The 23,325-nt window shown below is 55.6% G+C and overlaps 1 protein-coding gene across 6 annotated transcripts in view; it reads left to right on the top strand.

Annotated features, from left to right (window-relative positions):
* Positions 1-23,096, top strand: part of AHDC1 (AT-hook DNA binding motif containing 1) — a 68,366-nt gene extending 45,270 nt beyond the window's left edge. For 2 of the 6 annotated variants that reach the window (XM_064281557.1, XM_064281556.1), the window contains exons 3-7: positions 691-868; positions 6,049-6,160; positions 6,314-6,351; positions 6,785-11,701; positions 22,447-23,096. In XM_064281557.1, coding sequence (XP_064137627.1) covers positions 6,859-11,658 — 4,800 coding nt within the window. In that variant the 5' untranslated portion in view covers positions 691-868; positions 6,049-6,160; positions 6,314-6,351; positions 6,785-6,858 and the 3' untranslated portion in view covers positions 11,659-11,701; positions 22,447-23,096. The other 4 variants (XR_010321333.1, XM_064281558.1, XM_064281559.1 and 1 more) reach the window with 4 other exon arrangements.
* The last annotated feature ends 229 nt before the right edge of the window (positions 23,097-23,325 follow it).

Raw genomic sequence — 23,325 nt, 5'->3', positions numbered from 1 at the left:
CTCTCCATCACGCACATACACACTCCCAGGCAACCAGAACCTAGAAGCAGTGCATGAGGCCTGGTTCCCAGACCCCCTCTGGGCTCCAGTACAGGCCTCAGGGAGACAGACAAATGGGCAGGAAGCAGGGGGATGGTGAGGAGGGCCATGGCTATTAAAGAAAACAAGAGACATAACCAGTTGCTGATGGAGAAGGGCAGCGGCCAGCTGCATACACACCCCTCATGGAATCTGCATTCACCATTGCTCCTCTGTGAACAGCAGTTCTCACACCTGCGTTGTAAAGAAGCTCTTAGCATTTACAGCCTCCCCTAGCAGCTCCTTCCTATGCACTAGATCTTACTCTCCCCACTTTCCAGATGAAAAACCTGAGAACCTGAGAGATCAACTGACTTGCCCAAGGCCACGCAGCTAGTGAGGGTTGAGCCAAGGGCCGTGAGACTTCAGAGGCCAGCTTCCTTCTACCACAATATGTCATATACATGCATTCTTTTACCTACATCCAAAGACACTGCTTGAGCCTGAGGTTCCAAGACACAGGCTCATACCTCCCCATAGGATGAAACTGGAGATGAATTGAACCCCTACCTAGGACAGCCTCCTAGTGCTCTGTCCCTCTGCACTCTGTGCCTTCACTTGGCTCATTCTGTGTCTGTGCTTATGCCTGGAATGCTGTGTTTGTTTCAATAGATGGGAGCTTGCCTGCCTGCCTACCCACCGGCCTGGACCTCACAGCGCCCCCAGCTGAGCATGTGCAAAGGGCCCCGGGTGCGGGGCAACGCTCAGACTGCAGCAGAAACCACCCCAGAGACACTGGAGGAGACAGGCCCTTCCTGTTGAGCTGGGCCTGTCTGCACAGCCTGCCCAGGTAACGGTGTCAGGAGGGCCACCCCCAGGGAAGTGGGCATCAGGGGACCTGCTTCCCAGTCCCGGCAGGGATCCCCTCCCAGCTTAGGCTGAGGCCCTTTATAGAATCAAAAGGTGTTAACCCAACCTACTCAAACTCCCCACTATCCAGAAAGGGCAAGTGAAGCCCAAGGACATACAGTGAGTCTCCCGGAGTTCTGCCTCCTAGCCTGAGGACTCTTCCCAGTGTCCTGATGGCCTGAGAGAGCTGGAAGGAGAAAGGGGTTGTGACAGTACCAGAACTCAGGGCTGAGGTGGAAGCCAGAGTGCCCGATGTGTACTGCTGCTCCCCTAGGACCCTCCCTCCTGGAGTCTGTGGAAACGGAGCTAGGAGGCCAAGGTGAGGTGCCAGGAGGGCCTGGGCAGCACAGGTACGCTAGGCTGCACTCACAGGACAGGGTGGGGCAGGGACAGGACCTGCCTTCCTAACAGGCACTGTGGTGAGCCCACCCAGGCTCAGGAGCTGCAAAGGCCAGGTAAGGCTGCCCTGCCCTGCAGAGGCAACTCCCTGAACTGACACATGAAGCCTGCGGGCTCCAGGAAGCTCCCCAGAGCCCAGCCTGCCGGTGGACCCCACCCAACTTCCAAAGGAGCATTCCTGGGGCCTGAGGTCTGGGGGCGGGGCCTCCTGGGATTGTAAGGGTGGGGACGTATGTCTGTGGGAGGATATGAGGATGTGTATGTATGTGTATACCTGACTGTAAATGTACAGGTCATCTTGTGTGCAAGCAGGTGCTTGGTTAGGTGCACAGGGCTCTGTACACAGGAGTCATATAGGGGGACAGTGTTGGGGAGACGTTCGAGGGCTGCGTATGTGGTACATTGGAATGGTGAGTGTGCACATTCAAGGTGTATACTGAACAGGTGTGTGAATACTGGCATGTTGTGTATTGCATACTGGATGGTGTATGTGTGCAAGGAGCTCGTATACACTTGAGAGATGTGTGTAGACAAGAATCTGAATACACTGGGGTGGTGTGTAGGTACACTGGGATGGTACGATGTGTATACACAGGGATCTGTGTGTCCAGTGGGTGTGTGTTCAGGGTCCTGGGTGCACACTGGGGGCGGTGTGTGCACGCAGCTCCATTTGTGCTTTGGGGGTAGGCTGGGTGAGTCTTTAGCTGAGCTGGGCTCAGCAGTGCCCAGCCTTGTGGCCAAATCGCTGAAGTCACTTCCTTTCCAGCAGCAACTTTCCAAGAGGAGGAGTCCTTCAGACCTGGGCGAGGAGGGGGGTGCGGAACAAGGAGCTCTCAGGGGAAGGAGGTGGGCGGGGGTGAGAGGCTGAGGGAAGGGCCTGGTGGGGCTGGAGGAGGGGAATCCTTAGGGAGACCGAAGGAAAGACAAGGACCAGAGTCTGGAAGGGCCAAGGCCAGGAGGGGATGGGGGCGGAGCAGGACGGGAAGCAGTCCCTGGGTGACCTCGGAGGGAGGAAGGGAGGGCCGCCCGGCAGGGTGACCCTCGGGTCCAGCCAGAGCTGGCGGCGCCCGCACACCTGGCACCCAGGGCAGGGGGCTGGCAGGGGGTGGGGCTGGGGCAGACCTGCTTGCCAGGTGCCCTGCTCTGGGGAGGAAGGGGGTGGGCGAGGGCTGCACAAAGGAGCTCTGTGTGGACAGGGGTAGGGTAGGGTGGGGTGTGCTGTGCTGGGGGGGGGGCACTGATAGCTCCAGGGGGTGGGGCGGGGCTAGCTCCCCTTGGGGGCATCGATGGCTCCAAGGGGACACCTAGTGGCAAGGGAGGGTAGCGCATCTGATGGCCGCAGTAGGAGGGGCTGGCTAGAACCTGGGAGGGGGATAAATTAGAAGTCAAAAATTAAAACTAGTAGGACTAGGACAGTTGGAGTAGGCTGCAGAGGAGACGGTTGACTCTGGGCAACAAGGCGGTTTGGTTTAAAGGAGCCCAACAAACCTAAATTCAGACTCCACCTCTTCCATGTCATGGCTGTTTGTCCTTAAGTTCATAACTTAACCTCTCTGTGTCTCTGTTTAAATACTAAATAAGTGGCAGCTGCCATTATTATTTTCACCATTTTTAAAAATTATGACACTAGGCTGGAATCAGGTTGAGTGGGTGAAGGGTTGCAGGAGAAGAGACTGGGAAGGGTGGTGAGCAAGTCCTAGAGGGGCACAGATCTGAGGAGGGGAAGTGATGGGGAAGGTCTAACAGCAGCAGTAAGAGCCCCTTTGATGCAGTGTTTTCCATTTGAGGACATCCCTGGGACTTCACTCCAGGCTGGGAGGGAAATGGTGTGGGGGGAGGAGTGTGCAGGCTGGAGAGAGGGTCATGAGGCCGGAAGTGAGAGCTGGGGCTGGCAGCCAGGCTCCCCTGGGGAGGCTGTGGGTGGGGGAGGGGAGGCAGCTGGGGAAGGGGTGGGGTGGTCACAGCCGCAGTGGGGAGGGTGGGGCTGGGGACTCAAGGATGTGGGCTGGCGCTTCCCGGCACTGTGCACAGCAGGTTGGGGCCCCCAGCCCCCTGCCAGCCAGCTGGTGTCCCCATGGGCAGGTTCAGACATACTGACCCAGAAGCAGACAGAGACGGACAGAAGGGCCCTTTTGACTTGGTTCACAGATCAGGGAGGGGGCCAAGAGTATGGCTGCTGGGTTGTGGTGAGGAGGGGAGCCAACTGCTCTCCCTCAGATCCTGGAGGCTGAAATAGAGAGCAGTAGACAGCCAGATCTGGCCTGAGGACATGCCCAAAGGTCTTCACGAGTGGGTGGAGCAGAAGCACCCACTGGAAAGGAAGTTTTTCCTTTCTGCCAAGATCACACCCTCAGGCCCCAAGTGCGATGTCTCAGAAGGGGGAGGCTTGATGAGCCCCACCCTCGATAAAGGGGGATGGTAGCCTCTGGTGGGCATCTCCAAGAGGGCCTCAAGAGCCATGGGTCACCCATACTGTTAGAAATCAGACTGGGAGATTCCACAGTCTGAGCCCCTTCCCTTCTTTGTGAGGTCCTTCCTACAAGAGCAGGAGTGAAGTTCTTAGAGCACTGAGAGCCTGGCCCTTGAGGGGAGGGAGGCAGTCCACAGTCCACAGCCAGGCATGGGAGAGAGCAGAATCTGAATGAATGAGTAGGTGGGATGAGGAAGAGCCGAACCTGGACCCTGAAGCTAGGGAAGGGATAGTGGACAGAAAGCTGCTTCACCTGGATGAGCAACAGAAGAGCCCCTCCCATGCCATTCTGTGGCCTTGGTCAAAGTCTCTTTCCTTCTTCTGGTCTCAGTTTCCTCATCTGTAAAATGGGAGGGGCACAAAATGGCACTAGAACAATGTCCCCACCGGGGTAGCCAACTAAAAATACAGATCCCCAGATGTCTATTCAGATCTATGAGTCACACTCCCCTGGACTAGGGCCTGGGTATCTGGAATGTTACACAGCTCCCCCCAAACTACCCCCCCACCCCAGCCCAGAGTTTGGAAGCCAGTGGGTTAGATGATTTTAAGGTTCCTCCCAGCCTTAAATTAGACCATAGCTCTAGAAGGAACATTTTCAGGAGTAACTGAAGGAGAGTTGCAGGAACTGGGAGTAGAAGGAGGCTTTGGACTTAGGACAGAATTAGGAATCCTGCTACCTAGCAGCTATGTGACTTCAGGCAAGTTACACAACAGCTCTGAGCCGGTTTTCTCTGTAACATGGGGATAATAACCCATGCCTCCTGGGTTGCTGTGAAGATTCAGTGGGTCGTATATGTGGAGGTGCTTTGTAGTTGGCAAACTGCTGCCCACCGAAGGGGAACGGAGGAGTGTCCCCTTCCACCATCCTGTCCCCAAGTCAGCCCCAAAGCTTTCCTGTGGAGTAATGACACTGGCCAGGATGGCAGCTGGAGAGAGTCTACGTGTGTCTGTGAGGGGTAGGCCGTAGGGGTCTGGCCACGGCCAAGCACTAGGCAGTGGTTGGAGTCAGCCTTTAATACCTTCATGGTGGTCATGGCCCATTCAGCTCCCAACTCCCCGAGATCCCAACTCCTGGGAATAGCCAGGGCTCTGAGTGCCCAGGTTCCCTTGGGAGTCAGACTTGCCTGGGCCTAAACCCCAGGTCTGCCCTGATCAGCTCAGGGAGTCAGTTGGTAGATATTTATGGAGCATCCATAGTCCAGGCCCTGTACTGGGGCCAAGGGATACAACAGGAAGCAAGACAGACGTGATCCCTGGTACTGAAGAGCCCACACCCCAGAGGGAGACACACTAAACAACCAGTCACATGAGTAACTGATTACAGTGGTGGTAAGTGCTATGAAGGTAAAATAGAGAGGGCTCTGAGAAGGGCCAGACCAAGGCTGAGGGTGGGATGGTGGCTTAGAGCCTTTCTGTTGAAGGTGGAAGAGGGGTTAGAGTATCCCTTTCCATATTCTTATCTCACTCCCTCCCTCAGCATCCTTCTTGGGTTACACTTTTGGGTCTGGAAAGAAGTAAGTCTTCGCAGGACGAGGCAAGTCTAATTGCTCTGACCGTCTTCTGTCCATCCATCCATCCATCCCATCCATCCATCCCATCCATCCATCCATCTCATCCATCCATCCATCCCATCCATCCATCCATTGCATCCATCCATCCACCCATCCATCCATCAACTATTTTTGAAGCACCCCTGTGAGCTGTGTACTGTTCTGGGTGTTTGGAGATACAGCAGCGAATGAGAAAGAAATCCTTGCCCTCTTGGTACTTACCAACTTGCAGTAGATGTTTTCCTCATCTGTAAAAATAGGGGTGATAATCATATTGATCTCAGGTTTACAGGTGGGATTAGATGAGATAATCTATATAAAATGCTAGTGCCCCCAAAGTATGAGCTTGTATTGTTGATCCCTGGTGTGATTATTAGATCGCTGACCTCGGGCCCTCTTCACTTTTTCTTTGCAGCTCTTATCCCATCAATAATTAAATCATTTATGATTATCTGATAAAAGTCTGTCTACCTAGATCTTCTGCAAAGTAGACCCTCCATAAATAGTGAGTGTGTGAATAAATGATATTATTTCATCTCTGAGCCTCCATTTCCTCATCTGCAAAATGAGGTTATTAATAGCCCCTACCTCACAGGATTGGTATGAAGAATTAATTAAATGATGCCTGGACAGCTTCCACCCCAATGTGTGGCACACAGTAGGTACACACTAAACCTGAGCTGTCATGGTCCTTTCCAGGTGCTGTCCACTCCCCGAGGCCTGGGCTCAGGCCAAAGCTGCTCCACAGCACCCCCAGCTGACAGCCAACGACTGGCAGAGCCCCCAGGCCTGGGGGCCCCCTCTCTTCCAGGTCAGCCAGGTGTGCATACTAGGGGGAGCACAGAGGAAGCTGGGGGTGGTACCTGAAGGAGGCCGGGCAACTGGGCACGTGGGTGGGGTAGCCCTATGGCCACCAGACCATTTGAGGTATTTAGACTTCTGTTGCCTGTCTTGTTGCCCACAGAGATCTCCAGTGTGACAGCCCAGGCGGCAGAGCCGAGGGTGAGTAGCTTGGGTGCTCCTGGAGTCCTGGAGATGGAGACAAGGAAGAGGGAGGCCATGTCCCTTAATAGGGCTTCCTGGCCCTCTAGCAGAGGCAGAGTCCTCTCAGAGTTTGATCTGGAGCGGTCACCCTGCCCTGCTGAGGAGTTTCCTTCTCAACGCGGGGTTCCTGTTCTCCCTGAGCCCAGAGATGCTCGAGGTCTAGAAGAGGGAGAACTGTGAATAAGTGGAACTGGGACTGGTGAGGGGTTCATTGAGCAGGTGGTGGTTTGGGAAAGGCAAGGGCTCAACAAGGGGGTTGGGCTTAAGGAGGGGACTGGAGCTTGGTAAAGGGAATAAAACCTTGTTGGGGGGACAGGGGCTCAATGAGGATATGGGAAGCTGATGGACTTGGGTGTTCAGTGAGGGACCTCCTGCCCATCCTGCCCAGCAGGTCCTGGTCCCGGCTTCTCGCACCCTCATGTCAGCCCCGGCCCCGCCCGGCGGCCCGCGGAGGACAAGGTCAGGATGCGTGTGAAGCCCCAGGGCCTGGTGGTGACTTCCAGTGCCGTGTGCAGCTCTCCTGACTACCTCCGGGAGCCCAAGTACTACCCCGGCGGCCCCCCCACCCCCCGGCCCTTGCTTCCCACCCGGCCCCCTGCCAGCCCACCTGACAAGGCCTTCGCCCATACCTTCTCCGAGAATCCACGCCCACCCCCACGCCGGGACCCCAGCACCCGGCGCCCACCAGTCCTTCCCAAGGGGGACGACCCACTGCCCCCGCGTGCGGCCCGTCCCATCTCACAGGCCCGCTGCCCCACACCTGCCGGAGACAGCAGCAGCTCCCACTCCCGACACCGTTGGGACAACGGGCGGGTGAACCTACGTCCAGTGGTACAGCTGATTGACATCATGAAGGACCTGACTCGGCTCTCCCAGGACCTGCAGCACAGTGGCGTGCACTTGGACTGTGGTGGTCTCCGGCTCAGCCGCCCACCCGCCCCGCCACCCGGCGACCTACAGTACAGCTTCTTCTCCTCACCCAGCCTGGCCAACAGCATCCGCAGCCCCGAGGAGCGGGCCGCCCCCCACCCCAAGTCTGAGCGACCCAGCCACCCCCTCTATGAGCCTGAGCCAGAGCCTAGGGACAGCCCCCAGCCTGGCCAAGGCCATAGCCCTGGAGCCACAGCGGTGGCCACTGGTCTGCCCCCAGAGCCTGAGCCAGACGGGCCTGATTACTCAGAGCTCGCTGATGCTGACATCCTTAGTGAGCTGGCCTCCCTTACTTGCCCTGAGGCCCAGCTGCTAGAGGCCCAGGCCCTTGAGCCACCATCACCTGAGCCAGAGCCTCAGCTCCTGGACCCCCAGCCCCACTTCCTGGACCCACAGGCCCTAGAGCCGCTTGGGGAAGCTTTGGAGCTGCCACCCCTGCAACCTCTTGCTGATCCTCTGGGGCTGCCGGGCCTGGCTCTGCAGGCTCTGGATAGCCTGCCTGACTCCCTAGAGTCACAACTGCTCGATCCCCAGGCGCTTGACCCCCTGCCCAAGTTGCTTGACGTCTCAGGCCGCCGTCTGGAGCCCCAGCAGACCTTGGGACCCTGCCCACTGGCCGAGCCCTTGCGCCTGGACTTGTGCTCACCCCACGGCCCTCCTGGGCCTGAGGGTCACCCCAAGTATGCCTTGCGGCGCACTGATAGGCCAAAGATCCTGTGTCGCCGGCGGAAGGCCGGACGGGGGCGCAAGGCAGACGCTGGACCTGAGGGCCGCCTGCTGCCCCTGCCTATGCCCACAGGGCTGGTAGCCGCCCTGGCCGAACCCCCTCCACCACCACCTCCTTCCCTGCCAGGGCCAGGCCTGGTCCCAGAGCTGGAGCAGGAATCTTCCCATCCCCCGGTGGTCCCTCCTCGCAAAAACAAGTGCCGGGGTGTGCGGCGAATGGTGGTGAAGATGGCTAAAATCCCTGTATCATTGGGTCGGCGGAACAAGACCACGTACAAGGTGTCCTCCTTGAGCAGCAGTCTGAGTGTGGAAGGCAAGGAGCTGGGCCTGCGTGTGTCTGCAGAGCCCACCCCACTGCTGAAGATGAAGAACAATGGGCGGAATGTGGTGGTAGTCTTCCCACCTGGTGAGATGCCCATTATCCTCAAGCGTAAGCGCGGCCGCCCACCCAAGAACCTGCTGCTGGGTCCCGGCAAGCCCAAGGAGCCAGTAGTAGTGGCAGCTGAGGCGGCCACCGTGACAGCGGCCACCATGGCCATGCCAGAGGTGAAGAAACGGCGGCGGCGGAAGCAGAAGCTGGCGTCTCCCCAGCCGTCCTATGCAGCAGATGCCAACGACAGCAAGGCCGAGTACTCTGATGTCCTCGCGAAGCTGGCCTTCCTGAACCGCCAGAGCCAGTGTGCTGGGCGCTGCTCACCGCCTCGCTGCTGGACGCCCAGTGAGCCTGAGTCAGTGCACCAGGCACCAGACACCCAGAGCATCTCACACTTCCTGCATCGTGTGCAGGGTTTCCGGCGGCGGGGTGGCAAAGCCGGCGGTTTTGGTGGCCGAGGTGGGGGCCATGCAGCCAAGGGAGCCCGATGCTCCTTCAGTGACTTCTTTGAGGGCATCGGCAAGAAAAAGAAAGTGGTGGCAGTGGCACCTGCTGGGGTCGGGGGCCCCGGCCTCACTGAGTTAGGACACCCCCGCAAACGGGGCCGAGGGGAGGTGGATGCCACAACTGGGAAACCCAAGCGCAAGAGACGGTCCCGGAAGAACGGGACTCTGTTCCCAGAACAGGTGCCCAGTGGCCCAGGCTTTGGGGAGGTGGGCGCTGAGTGGGCCGGGGACAAGGGTGGTGGCTGGGCTCCTCACCATGGGCACCCAGGTGGGCAGGCTGGCCGAAACTGCGGGTTCCAGGGGACTGAGGCCCGAGCCTTTGCCTCCACTGGGCTGGAGAGTGGGGCATCAGGCCGGAGCAGCTACTACAGCACAGGTGCACCCTCGGGCCAGAATGAACTCAGCCAGGAGCGCCAAAACCTCTTCACCGGCTACTTCCGCTCACTGCTTGACTCGGATGACTCGTCCGACCTCTTGGACTTCGCTCTCTCAGCCTCGCGCCCGGAGTCCCGGAAGGCATCAGGCACCTATGCAGGTCCCCCCACCAGCGCCTTGCCTGCCCAGCGTGGCCTGGCCACTTTCCCCAGCCGGGGAACCAAGGCTAGCCCAGTGGCAGTAGGCAGCAGTGGGGCTGGGGCGGACCCGCCCTTCCAGCCTGTCCTGCCCACTCGCCAGACCTTCCCGCCAGGGCGGGCATCAAGCTATGGGATAACCCCAGCAGCTTCTGACTGCCGGGCAGCCGAGACCTTCCCGAAGCTGGCTCCCCCGCCTTCAGCTGTGGCCCGCTCACCTACTACCCACCCGCCCACCAACACATACCCCCCCCAGTATGGTGGCTACGGGGCTGGTCAAAGTGTGTTTGCCCCAGCTAAGCCCTTTACGGGCCAGGACTGTGCCAATAGCAAGGACTGTAGCTTTGCCTATGGTAGTGGCAACAGCCTTCCTGCCTCACCCAGCAGCGCCCACAGTGCCGGCTATGCCCCACCGCCCACCGGTGGCCCCTGCCTGCCACCCAGCAAGGCTTCCTTCTTCAACAGCTCTGAGGGAGCCCCCTTTTCCGGTTCAGCTCCCACTCCCTTGCGCTGTGACAGCCGGGCCAGCACTGTCTCACCCGGTGGCTACATGGTGCCTAAGGGCACCACAGCCTCTGCCACCTCCGCCGCCTCCGCTGCCTCCTCCTCTTCCTCCTCCTTCCAGCCCTCGCCCGAGAACTGTCGGCAGTTTGCGGGGGCTTCTCAGTGGCCTTTCCGGCAGGGCTATGGAGGCCTGGACTGGGCCTCGGAGGCCTTCAGTCAGCTCTACAATCCTGGTTTCGACTGCCACGTCAGCGAGCCCAACGTAATTCTGGACATCTCCAACTACACGCCACAGAAGGTAAAGCAGCAGACAGCTGTGTCGGAGACCTTCTCCGAGTCGTCCTCTGACAGCACCCAGTTCAATCAGCCAGTCGGCAGCAGTGGCTTTCGGCGTGCCAACAGTGAGGCCTCAAGCAGTGAGGGCCAGTCCAGCCTGTCCAGCCTGGAGAAACTGATGATGGACTGGAACGAGGCATCATCTGCCCCAGGCTACAACTGGAACCAGAGCGTCCTCTTCCAGAGCAGCTCCAAGCCAGGCCGAGGACGGCGGAAGAAGGTGGACCTGTTTGAGGCCTCACACCTGGGCTTCCCATCCTCTGCTTCGGCTGCTGCCTCAGGCTACCCATCCAAACGGAGCACTGGACCCCGGCAGCCAAGGGGTGGACGGGGTGGCGGGGCCTGCTCAGCCAAGAAGGAGCGGGGTGGTGCAGCTGCCAAAGCCAAGTTCATCCCCAAGCCACAGCCTGTCAACCCGCTGTTCCAGGACAGCCCAGACCTTGGCCTGGACTACTACAGTGGGGACAGCAGCATGTCACCGCTGCCCTCACAGTCAAGGGCCTTCAGTGTGGGTGAACGAGACCCCTGTGACTTCATGGGACCCTACTCCATGAACCCATCCACGCCTTCTGATGGCACCTTTGGCCAAGGCTTCCACTGCGACTCGCCCAGCCTGGGTGCGCCTGAGCTGGACGGCAAGCACTTCCCGCCACTGGCCCACCCGCCCACAGTGTTTGATGCTGGCCTGCAAAAGGCATACTCACCCACTTGCTCCCCCACACTTGGCTTCAAGGAGGAGCTGCGGCCGCCACCCACGAAGCTGGCCGCCTGCGAGCCCCTCAAGCATGGGCTCCAGGGGGCCAGCCTGGGCCATGCAGCCGCAGCCCAGGCCCACCTAAGCTGCCGGGACCTGCCACTGGGCCAGCCCCACTACGACTCCCCCAGCTGCAAGGGCACAGCCTATTGGTACCCACCGGGCTCAGCTGCCCGCAGCCCACCCTATGAGGGCAAGGTGGGCACAGGGCTGCTGGCTGACTTCCTGGGCAGGACGGAGGCCGTGTGCCTCAGTGCCCCACACCTGGCCAGCCCACCGGCCACGCCTAAGGCCGACAAGGAGCCACTGGAGATGGCCCGGCCACCCGGCGCACACCGTGGCCCTGCTGCAGCCGCTGCAGGCTATGGCTGCCCGCTCCTTAGTGACTTGACCCTGTCTCCTGTGCCAAGGGACTCGCTGCTGCCCCTGCAGGACACCGCCTACAGGTATCCAGGCTTTATGCCGCATGCGCATCCTGGTCTGGGCGGGGGCCCCAAGAGCGGCTTCCTGGGGCCTATGGCAGAACCTCACCCCGAGGACACATTCACCGTCACCTCCCTGTAGTGCCAACTGAAGTGCCGACTGGACCGTGAGGTTTTGTTCCTGGGTGAGTCTGGGGATGCAGGTGCAGTGGGCAGAGGCTTGGGGGAGGTGGTCCTGGGGGGCTGAGGGGTGAGGACATTAGAGCTTGGGCAAGGGGAAGAGGTATAGAGATGAGTGGGAGAAATTGCAGCATTAAAAAATAAGATTGGGAGGGGGAAGAGAAGACTGGGGCCTGATAACAGGGAGTAAAAATCCAGGTAGGAGTCTGGAGCAGATGGGGAACCTGGGTAGAAAACCCAGCAGGGGGCTTGGGCATTTCAAGGGATCCTGTTATTGAAATGGCCAGAGGACTACAGACTGGATGGGGCCACCTCCTTTGAGTCACAAGCATTTAGTTTCCTCATCCATGCTAGGTCCTGGGAAGCGGCCACCTGAACTCCAGGAAGCACTCACTCACCACTTGACCTCTTGCAAGGGAGGACATTTGCATCCCCCTGTGTGAGACCAGAGAAGGGAGAAGCAGGTTGAACAAGGTGATCACCCCTCTAAGGCCTATCCAGTGGCCTTATCAGGGTTTGACCTAGTGTTTTACTGACGCTTTCGGGTACCCTCATTTCCCCAGGTGCTTCGTTTATTTCATGGTGCCTTTTGTGGCGAGCGTCAGGCCGAGGGTGTGGCCAATATGGCTTAGCCACACTATGCAAAGGGCTTTACAGAATGGCTCAAAGTACCCTTTTCTAGTCTTCCAGGTCACCCCTGGAGGCTATGATTCAACGTCTTTGACCTGAGGTAGGCTCAGGGTATACAGGGGCATGCCAGGTAAGGATCCAAAAATGGAGAAGCGGTGCTGGGATCCTGCCATCCCTGGAAGCCTGCAGTCAGTACTCTATCCCCAGGCAGGTTGTTTCAGCCCTAGAAAAAGCCGGTCACTCTCCTAAGGCCTAGTGCTTTCCGAGAGTCCAGTTTTAGATACTGTTTGTGTCAGGCCCTGTGACCTCATTAGCTGAGGTCACAGTTTTAGTATTCTCAAGCTTTGGTATCTACAGAAAGGAAAATAAGAGACAGAAATGCCCCCAAAACAGTAAAAAGGGGACAGGGTCTGAGGAATTTGTTTCCTTGAAGAACAACCTACTCCAGAAATACAGTCACAACTGGCCCATCAGATCTCACTTTTGGATAACAGACCTGTCACAAAATTGGCCCAGATGTGGTAGGTGGTAGTAGGGTGGGCTAGGGGCATGTCTGAATCCCATACCCTCCACTCTGCTGCCACTGCAGCCTCCTGAGAGCCTCTCTTCCTGGAGAAGTCCAAGGCAGTAGCAAGGCTCCTGGAAAGCCCCGTCCCTGCTCTGGGGAGGCTATTTGAAGCCAGGGTGACTCAGGGTCCTGGAGTCATCAGCAATGGAAACTTATTACCCCTCTCTGCCTGGCCCCAGCTCCCCTGGTGCCTGAAGGGGGCAAGGGACAGCACTTGGGAGTCAGGAGGCCTGGAGTAGGACTATATCCCAGTTGGCCACCAACTTAGTACATGCCCTTGGCCAAGCCTTTGCCCCTCACTGGACCTCAGTTTCTTCATCTGTTCAAGGAAATTGACTTAGTTCATCTCTTTGGTCCCAGCAACTCTGCTTGGCATAGACAATGGATCAAACTTTTTTGCAGGGGGGAGGGGGGCGCAGTATATTTTCCCTGCTAATGAAGCCAGGCCAAGATTAAAATGGCCTTCCATTCCCCATGTGTCTCATTGTAAACTGTACAGCCACAGATCTGAAGCAGGCCAGAGAGAAGCTGCTTAGGGTTTAAAATGTCAAACTCTTGATCTTTCTCACTAGAGGGGAGATGTCTCATGGATAATCCAGAAATGTGAAATAATCCAAAAACTGTTCCTCCCATGATCTGGATGGGAAAATGGACGGGTGTGGGGGCTGGGTGTTCAGGCAGGTCACAGCTCAGTGAAATACATAATGGAACCACCCAATGAGGCCTGAACGCAGGAGGAACTGGGACGCCATCCAGCCCCACATTCTGGCCCTGCTCCCCTCTCAGGGCTGTGAGTTGACGGCACTATCCTCAAACCAACGCGTTTGGTTGTTCCAGAGACATCTGTCTAGCACCTTTTACACATCAGGCATTGGGGGCACCGCAGGGAACACCACAAACAAGGCCTTGGCCCTCAGGGGGCTTTTAATCTAGAGGGAGAGACAGTAAACAGAATGACACAAAGCATTTGGTAAAGATAACCATAGAGAGAACTGTGCAAGAGAGAAAAAGATAGGAGGCCATGAGAGCCTACAACAGGCTGACCAGACCTTGAAGCTCAGGCCTGAAGAATGAGTGGGTGTCAGCTAGACAGGGAGTAGAAAGAGCGTTGTGGGCAGAGGGAACAGCAGTGTGTAAAGTCCTGGGGCAGGAAGGAGATGAGCTTTGAAGAACTGATGGGAAGTCAGTAATGCCGAGTGCTGGGGCGAGGTAAGCAGGGCTCGATCATGCAGGGCATTGGAAGGAGTTCAGACTTTATTCCAAGACAAATAGGAAACCATTGAAGGGTTTTCAACTGGAATGCTGTGGGTCACATTGGAGCAGGACAAGCACTGAAGTAGGGAGACCAGCTGCAGAGCCAGGCAAGCAACGATGGTAGCTTGGACCAAGGTGGTGGTAGAGCTGTCTCCATCTTTTTCTAAGATGACACACAGCTGGGATTGCGCCAAGGATTGATTAAAATCTGTAGGAGTGAGGAAGAGTTGGGGATGTAGAGAAGGAGAGTGGCAAAGAGAAAGGCGTTAATTAAAGGCATCACACTGTCAACAGAGGGCAATAACATGCCCATTCATCAACAGACGGTGAGCAATGTGGACACCGGGCACTGGAGAAGTAGTAATTCAGCTCGGCCTCACCTCATGAGCCCCTCCATGCCTGCCCCAGTACCAGGCACCGGGGTGACGAAACAGACGCAGCCCCTGTTCTGAGTTCAGCATCCACCCCAGGAAGCCTGGACTCAAGGCCAGGAGAAATGTCACAGGTCCTCCAACTTGAAAATACCTAGTAGGAAGTGACAGGTGCCCAGAAACAGGGAGAAACAAAGATTGTGCCCAGGAAGGTGGGTGTTGGGGTCAGAAGCCATCTCCCTCCCACCTTAGTGAGAAAAGGGACACACATTTGTTCCAGGCCCTTTATGTAGCACTGCTTCACTGACTGTACCACAGTCTTGGGGGTGGATGTGCTCCCCACCCAACACAGAGCTGAGGAAACAGGTGCTGCTGTGGAGCTGGCTGACACTTAGCCAAGATTGGAACCCTGTACTGCTCCCTCCATACCCTGGGTATTCTCCCATTCTGCTGGCTTTCTCCACCTGCAACCACCTGACTCTCCATCTGCAAAATGAGGGGTTGGATTGAAGGATCCCTGAAAGTCTTTCTGGGTCTGACATTTTAAATGGATTTTGAGTTTCTGTGGAAGAAGCCGCATTTGAGCTCAACTTTGAAGAATAGGCAAGATTTGGACACACAAAGACTGGGGGGAAGGGCATTCCAGGCAGGTTATACCCCAGTATGAAAGAGTAGATGAAAACTCGGAGGGGCCAGAGTGGGGAATCTGGGACCCGGCTGGTCCTAAGAGCCAAGGCTGATGGGACAGGGAAGGATAGGAGTCAGGAGAGGGAACGCGGTGGGAGGTGGGCCGTGGGCCAGTTCAGACATCTTCCCCAGCCTCCTAGATGGAAAACAGAGCCAGACAGGCTGGCTCCTCATTGGGCAGCCTTATGGGCTGAAGATCAGCCTGACCAGACCCTGGGGACAGTGGTGAGAGGTTAGGAAGGGTCCTTCAAGGTGTTGAGGAATTTTGAGGGCCTTTCCCCTCCCCACTCCCTCTCTGGCCTGAACTCAAGGCCGGGAGAAATGTCACAGGTCCTCCAAGGTTACGCCAGCTGGGGCCTGAAAGGGGCAGGAAGCAGCTTCCAAGGCCACCATCCAGCCGGGGTCAGCGGGCATGCCCAGACCTGGGCCAGGCCCCGGCTGCTCTGGGCTTTGTCTCCACATCTTGAAACCTCAAGAAGTCACTCGATCTTGCCTCTGGCTCTGAGCAAGAGGCCCTCACGTCAGGGGTCAGCCATTCCTGCCCTGCCTCTTCTGGGCATCTCTACCCAGCTCTCTGCAAGGTCGTCCTCCCCTAGATCCTATCTCTTGCCTCCCCCACAGCCATTTACAGGCCAGGCCTTCTTGTGCTGAGCCCTCATTTCCTGGAAGTGTAATCTCTCTGAACATGCCCTCTCATGCTCCTCCTCTCCCATCTCCCCACATCCGTGTGAACTCGGAAGAACCCAAGGGAACAGGGCATGAAATGAGGGTAGCCGCTAGCAGTTTACCTGTGGATGGAGACAGGCCTTTGTGCACAGACTGGTTCCATCCCTTACCAGCTACGTGATCTGGTTAGTCACTTCACCTCTCTGCATCTCTTGTGAGAATTAAATGAGATTATACGTGAAGTGCTTACCTAGTTCCTGGCACATACAAACCAGTTGCCATTGAGCCAATTCTGACTCATGGTGACACCAGGTATGTCAGAGTAGAACTGTGCCCCATAGGGTTTTCAGTGGCTGGTTTTCAGTAGTAGATCGCCAGGCTTTTCTTCCGAGCTGCGTCTGGGTAGACTTGAACCTCCAACTTTTGGTTAGCCACTGAGTGAGTTAACCATTTGTACTACCCAGGAACTCCCCCTGGTACATAGTATGTACTTAATCAGGTGGGTAAATACCTCCCCACACACTGAATTCTGTGGCCTCTACGCACAGTTTGAGTCACGCACCTCCAACTCTTTCCTTCTGCTTAGGACTGTGTAGCCAGGTCTCCTTCACATGTCCTCCCTGCTTCCTGGCTAGGAAGGATCTTGTATTCTAGTGTGTGGTTGGAGCCTTTGGAGGGAAGCTTTGAAATACCACCTAGTCTTAGCAACTGGGCTGAGTTGTCCCTGGGGGGCCCAGGGAAAAGGTGAGTCATAGGCCCCACCCTGATAGGCAACAGCACCCAGATTCATAAATGACTTAGGTCAGCTAGAAACCCTGTCTACTTGGTGATCCTCACCAGCCCTCCTTCCTGGTACAGATCAGCTGAAAAATATCTCCTTGGGACTTTGTAATAAGTCATGATTTTCCCCTGCAGATTTGCCGTCTTTGTCATAACCTTTGATGCCATAGTGCCCTCTGTGCTAGAGGGCAGAGGAAAGTAGGTTAAATTTGTCTTCAGTGTTGATGAACCAGCCAGCTGGTCAGCCAGGCGTTGTATCAGTGCTGGGGCTGCCACTGAACAAGATAGGCAGAGCCCTGCCCTTGTGGAGCTTGCAGCCTATAAACAGGTGTTCGTTAAAAACCTCCCTGTGGGCATCACTCTCCAGGTGAGGGGCTGAAACATCCTCACGAGACACATCAAGGATCATCCCCTTGAACCATGTGAGTAGAACAGGCAGCAGAAACTTCCCAGAGGCAGTAAATGAACAGACTTGAGGCTTCAGGGGCTGTTTTCCCTGACTCAGCAAACTGTGTCAGTGCAACCACCGTCTACACCTGCTCCCTTGGGTCTATTCTCCCTGCTGTGGCCACCAAAGTGCTTTTTCTTCAGCATCTTTGGGTGCACAGTGTCTGGCACCTCCGAAATATTTACTGAATGAGTCGATTGAAACACGTCTCATCCTGTGGCTCAATTGTCTTACACCTTCCGATTGCATCCCTCCCTTCACCAGCTTCCTTATCTACAAAGTAAAGGCCAGCTTCCTAACATGGCATTCAAGGTAGCCAAGGCTGCCATCATGGCACCCAGCCTCTTGGCCCTGACCTTCACACACACACTCCTCACACCCTCCCTTACCAGCCAGAGAATGTGTTGAATCAGGAGGAAGCTTTCCGAGGGGCTCTTTCCTGAATGTGTCCTGTGCCTTTGTTCTAGCTGTTCCCTGGCCTGGGTTGCCCTTTCCGGCCCTGCATCTATCTTCCACCTGTCATTTCTTGTCTTTCACTCAGACATCACCTCCTCCAAGAAGCATTCCAGGATCCTTCCCAGGCCTAATTAATCTCTTGCCTGTTATGCACCCATGACAGCCCTTCCTGGGAATGTCCTCACCACGCCATCAACTTTTTTAGGCTGGTTACTCAGCTCTGCCCACTGTCCCACATCCCATTTCCCTGCTACTGGTATCCCAACATGCCATACCATGTACATTTCAGACTTCAGGGTTATTTTGTTTTTTTCTTCAGTTGAAGAAGGAAGAGTGTGTAGAGTAGGGAGAATTGGGGGGGGGGGGTGGTAAAGATAGAGCACTGGGGAGTAAATATGGGATAATTTCTCTCAGTCCCAAAGCCAAACCAAACCTGTTGCCCTCGAGTCATTTCCAACTCATGGCGACCTCATGTGTTTCAGAGTAGAACTGATCTCCACAGGGTTTTTAATGGCTATAATCTTACAGAATAGATCACCAGGTCTTCTGTGGTGCTGCTGGGTGCATTCAAACCACCAGCCTTTTAGTTAGTAGTCAAGTGCAAACCAGCATCAGGATACGCTCCTAAAAATGGGGCAGGGAAGCAGTGTGTAAGTAAACAAATTCGTATTCTCAGGGCTAACTGGGTTTTTGGAGTTCTCCAAGAACAGCCCCTCCCAGCTTACAGAGAGGAAAGGGACTTAGCCAAGGACACACGGCCACCCACTCAGTGAATCATGGAATGTTAGAGCCAGGAAAGGCCCTTGGGGACCGCCCAGTTCCCCTGTTCCTGCCCTTATCCCAGCCTCCACTTGTTGCATGTCCAGCACAACCCATCAGCAACGCCTGTCTTTACCCAGCATCTCCCAGCCAGGACGGTGGGGAGTGGTGGGGGAGCATGTAGCCCCCTCCGAGGACAGGTGAGAGATGGGAGATGTCCACAAGGGCACACAAGGTTAGTAGATGACCATGGCTGTGAACCCTACTTGGCCCCACTAGCAAGTATTTTAGGCCTTTTTTATGCCCAGCAGTCGGGCAGGTGGGGGAAGATCCCTAAGGCGGGAAGGACTAGCCGAGCCAGAGTTTAAGGTATACCTTTGGTTGCTGGTGGCACAGGTTTTGAAAACTTCCCCAGAGTGGAGGGAAAATCCCACACCCTACAGCCTCCCCATCCCCAACTGGAAGCCTCATCCCTGAGAGAATTCCAGATCCACCCTACTTGGGGATGTCTCCATTGTCAGGTGTAGTCTGAGCCCCAGGGAGGCAGTTTCTTCTCTACATTTAAGGGACCCTCAAGCTTGGCTTTGCCTGAAAATGTTGGAGGGGGTAGACCAGCCTTTGGGCAGCTGTGGTTTGCCTGTAGCCCTTTCGTCTTTGGGACACCATCTCAGTGCCTGAAGGTCTCTCCCATCACCTGTTCAACCCCCTTTCTTTACAGACATAGAAACTGAAGCCCAGAGAGGGAAGGGACTTGCCCTAGGTCACACAGCACATCAGTCTCTCATTCTAGTGCATTCTCCTTGCCTTCTGCTCCACTGCCTTGTTTGATGTTGAGACCATTCCTCCTAAAGGGCAGAGACTGTCTCTTCAGTGCATCTCCTAGTCCTTAGTTCATTGCCTGGCAGTTAATGTGAATACTTGTTTGCTGGTTGCTTAAATGAATACATGGGAGCATGCTTCTTTTTTAATCCCAACTCAGCTACCCCTCTGTGCCCCTGGTGCCAGCCCCCACTGACAGGTAGAGACCTCTTAATGCCCTGGCACCTCAGATGGTAAAGCTGTCGGGGCATGAGAACTCAGTGACTTGTGGCTTTGCAGTGGTGTGGGAGCTCTGGTGATGCTGTGGTTAAGAGCTTGGCAGCTAACTGAAAGGTTGGCAGTTCAAACTCACCAGCCGCTCCACGGGAGAAAGATGTGGCAGTCTGCTTCCATAAAGATTTACAGCCTTGGAAATCCTATGGGGCACTTCTACTCTATCCTGTAGGGTTGCCGTGAGTCAGAATTTACTCGATGACAGTGAGTTTGTTTTTTTTAAAAGGTCGTCTTATAAACAGTGGCTGGTGTCCTGGGGACCAGTTTATGCTGGCATTGGGGATATGGAGGTGCCACACACAGATCTCTGCCCTGGAGGAGCAGGGTGGTAGGGAATGACAAGTGCACCGGTAGCTATGGCAACAGGGGGTCTAAGGTGGCGTCCTGGAGGTATGCAAGACCTGAGCTGGACTGTGACACGCTAATCAGACTTGCATCAGTCATTGCTCTGTCATTCAATCAACACACATTCTAGACCCCTACTTGTGTGCTGGGCACTGTGCTCAGCATTGAGTTCAAGAGCTACTCCCCTTGCCGAGGCTGGTTAGGAGCTCCCTATGTACTCCCTCTGCCCCCAGGGCTTCCCTTGGCACAGCCCCCACTGCCCTGCATCGTGATTAGCTTAGTTTGGGGTCTGCCGCCTCCTCTGGTCTATGAGCCCCTGAAGGCAGGGAAGAGGTCTATTTTGTTCTCCACTTGTCCCCAGTGCTCAGCACTGGGCCGCCTGGCACATGAGCATTGGTTGTTTTGTAGAGAGTTGACCCTAGTGAGGTCAAGGTTCTATAAAGCTGCACCATTCCCCCTCCCTGGCACCCAAAGAGCCCCTGGATTTGGATCCCCTTCCCTTGTTCCCAGCCCCCAGATTCTGCCAGAGCCTGGGGCTGGCCAAGTCATGGGAGCTGGGGGAGTGGTGGGAGGAGGAAGGTGAGACCACGGCAGGCTGGCTTAGCAGAGGGTGAGAAAGCCTCCCTGCTGCCTGGCCGCTGGGCACCGCGGGAACAGTTCTGGCAGGAGCCACCCGCTGGGCTGAGATCACCATGGAGACCTGGCTTGGAGAGGGTCACTGGCAGGGGCTAAGGGCTGGAGGGGGCGGGGGCAGCAGGGATTTGTGCAGAGGCCCTTGGGGAAGCAGGGGGGCTGGGGTTCGGCACAGTCGGCTTACCCAGTGATTTGAAGCAGCTCTTCCTAAATCTCTGTCTCGATTGTCACCCCAATACACTATACCTGTCACCCCAACAGAGCTCCCTCCTTAGCTTGGCAGCTATTCTTCAACCACAGTAAAGCCATCCTACGGGTGAACGCCCCTTAACCCTATAGCAGAACCTGTCACCCCAGATACAAAAGACCTGCCCCCGTAATGGATACCCCTTTTACCTCTGCAGCTGTTCCTGTATACCACTCTTAAGTGTGGGGAACTGACTCCCACGCCGGCAAAGTACCCCCTGCCCCAACAGCTGCTTTTCTGCTGGTCACCCCAGTTGTAATGTATTTGTCACCCTAACAGGCCCATCTCTTACCACTACTGTGATATTCCGTCTCCTTACGTGCAGGAAACCTGACAGCTTAACAAAAGATGCAGCTCTCGCCCTCCCTCTCACGCCTCTGTCTGCTGCCTGGTCTGATGTGCCAGGATCAGGGCCTGCAGGAGCCCACCTGGTTCCCCTGGCCTGGGAAAGTCCTGGCAAGTCCAGCCTCAGGACAAAAGTCCCCAGGACTGACTGCCCAGCAGACAGCAGCCGAGGCTGAGCGGAATTTCAATGTGGCCCTGTTGGGAAGGGAAGCCAAGAAAAGAGTACAAGGGAGGAGAGGCTTTCTGTTGCTGCCTGGTCCCTGCAGGTATGGGGGAGGATGGATGAGCTTGCTGAAGAGGCTTGGAGGGCAGTTTTAGCAGCGCCCCCCCCGACCCATGCCCCTTAATTCTGGTGGATGGCCACACCCTAAGGGTGGGAGGCGTAAATCTCAGGGCTCTGAGAGGAGGACAGAACTCTGAAAAGGCCAGCCTAATGGCTGTCTTGGGAATGACCATGCCAAGCCTTGTCCCTCCAGGCACCTTCTTGCTCACCCCAGCGGAGTTGTGAATTCAGAGGGTCTAGCCAAGTTTGAGGGTCTGGATGGGGAAATCAGGTCCCCAGGGTCCCGCAATTAGGAGCAGCTAGGAAAAGGGGGTACTTCAGACCTCAAGTGTCTGGTGATTGTAGGGACTGGGGACTTGGGAGTTTCTGAGTTTCAGGAAGGCAGGGTTCAGCCAAACACAGATGGCTTTATGTTGGGCAATTTCTTTATTCCTTCATTCAGACAGACTTCCTCATCAGCTCACCTCTCCAAGGAACAGAATGGCACTGGTGGGGGCTGGGAAAAGGTGGAATTTAGAAGAAATTAAAGCAGCAGCTCACACCTGTGCTGCGCTGAGGCGCTGTCTTTCCCGTTATGCCATCCCTCAGAAAAGCCTAGGTTGGGGGAATCACTAAGCTCATTGTTACATGAGGAAGCTGAGGCTTGGAGAGCTAGGGACTGGCCCAGGCCCTGGAACAATAATGACAAATAGTAATTAGTATCATTTATTATGCCCTTATTATGTGCCAGGGTTTACTGTCCTTAACCTACCGAATTCTCCCAACAAACCTATGGGATAGTTCGGTTATCTTCATTTTACAGGTGAGTAAGCTGAGGCTCACAGGGGTTCAATGACTTGCCCAAGGACATAGAGCTAGTAAGTGGTGGTGCCAGCATTTGAACTCAACTGTGTATGGCTCCAGAGCCCAAGTTCTTAACAAATTCCACAGCCTGGAACCCGACTCCCCGCCTAGTGCATCCTTCACTTCTCAGTGGTATGAGGGGCTTGGACACACACCTGTTTTACAGATAGGGAAACTGAGCTCAGACAGGGCTGGAAGCAGTCCCAAAGTCACATGGGGGCCAGTTTGGAGTTTTTTGGGAGAAGGAGCAATGGGACCAGCTCCTCCCACAATCCTCTCTTTTCTCAGAGCTCAGTGTCTACCTTCCACTAACATCTGCCGCTTCTCTTGTGTTTCTTTGCAGCTTTCAGAAAACCAACACCAAGACCCCTCCCAGCGTCCATATCGTCCTCTGGCAGGAACACCTGCCCCTCTGCCTCCCACCCTGTCCCACCTGCACCCCCTGTGCCCCATCTCCCCCCACCACACCCCTCCCTGCCCATTTCCTCCACGCAGAAGCCGAAGGTGAGCCCTTTCTGCACAAAACCAGCAATTGTAAATACTTTTTAAAAATGTACAAAACTTAAAAACAAAACACAGTTTTAGAAAAAGACAAAAAAAAAAAAAGAGAGAGAGAGAGCGAGCGTGTGCAAGAGGTTGCGAGCGGGGCCCCGAGGTGTCCAGAGCCCCTGCAAGTATGCACTGAGAAATTTATCTACAGGTCGTTTGACAAAAATGAACAATATCCTATTTATTGTATATACTGTTTTATTATAAATCGTGGATTGTATATTGCATTCTGTAAACCTGCTGTGGTCCCGTGGTGTGCAACTTCGCATGGTGGGGGGGGAGGGAGAAGAACCTCTTGCTGGAGCTTTTTTTTTTTTTCTTTCTTATTTTTCACTCTTTTGGGTTTTCTCTTCTGTTGTTGTTGTTGTTTTCTGTTGGCAGGACACACCCAAAGATCCAAGTTTGTATTAAAAAGAAATGAAAAAAAAGCAAAAAAAAAAAAAAAAAAAACCAAAAACTTGTGTCTTGTGAAAGGGGGCAAGTGGGGGTGGGTGGAATGGAAGGGACGCGGCTGACATTTGTCACCAGCTACTGGTTCCCTGGAGAAGTGGAAATGTCTACACGGGTCCCCTACCTCTGAGTTTGCCCTCTGCCTGAGATATGGGCCATCTGGGCCCCCTACCCACCCCCCATTTCACCCTAGGTCTCTCTTTCTATAAGCCCTTCTTTATGT

This window comes from Loxodonta africana, chromosome 3 (assembly GCF_030014295.1).
Source record: "Loxodonta africana isolate mLoxAfr1 chromosome 3, mLoxAfr1.hap2, whole genome shotgun sequence".
Lineage (NCBI taxonomy): Eukaryota > Metazoa > Chordata > Mammalia > Proboscidea > Elephantidae > Loxodonta > Loxodonta africana.
The sequence above is the reverse complement of the archived record's forward strand: the minus strand, read 5'-3'. Positions and strand labels throughout refer to the sequence as shown.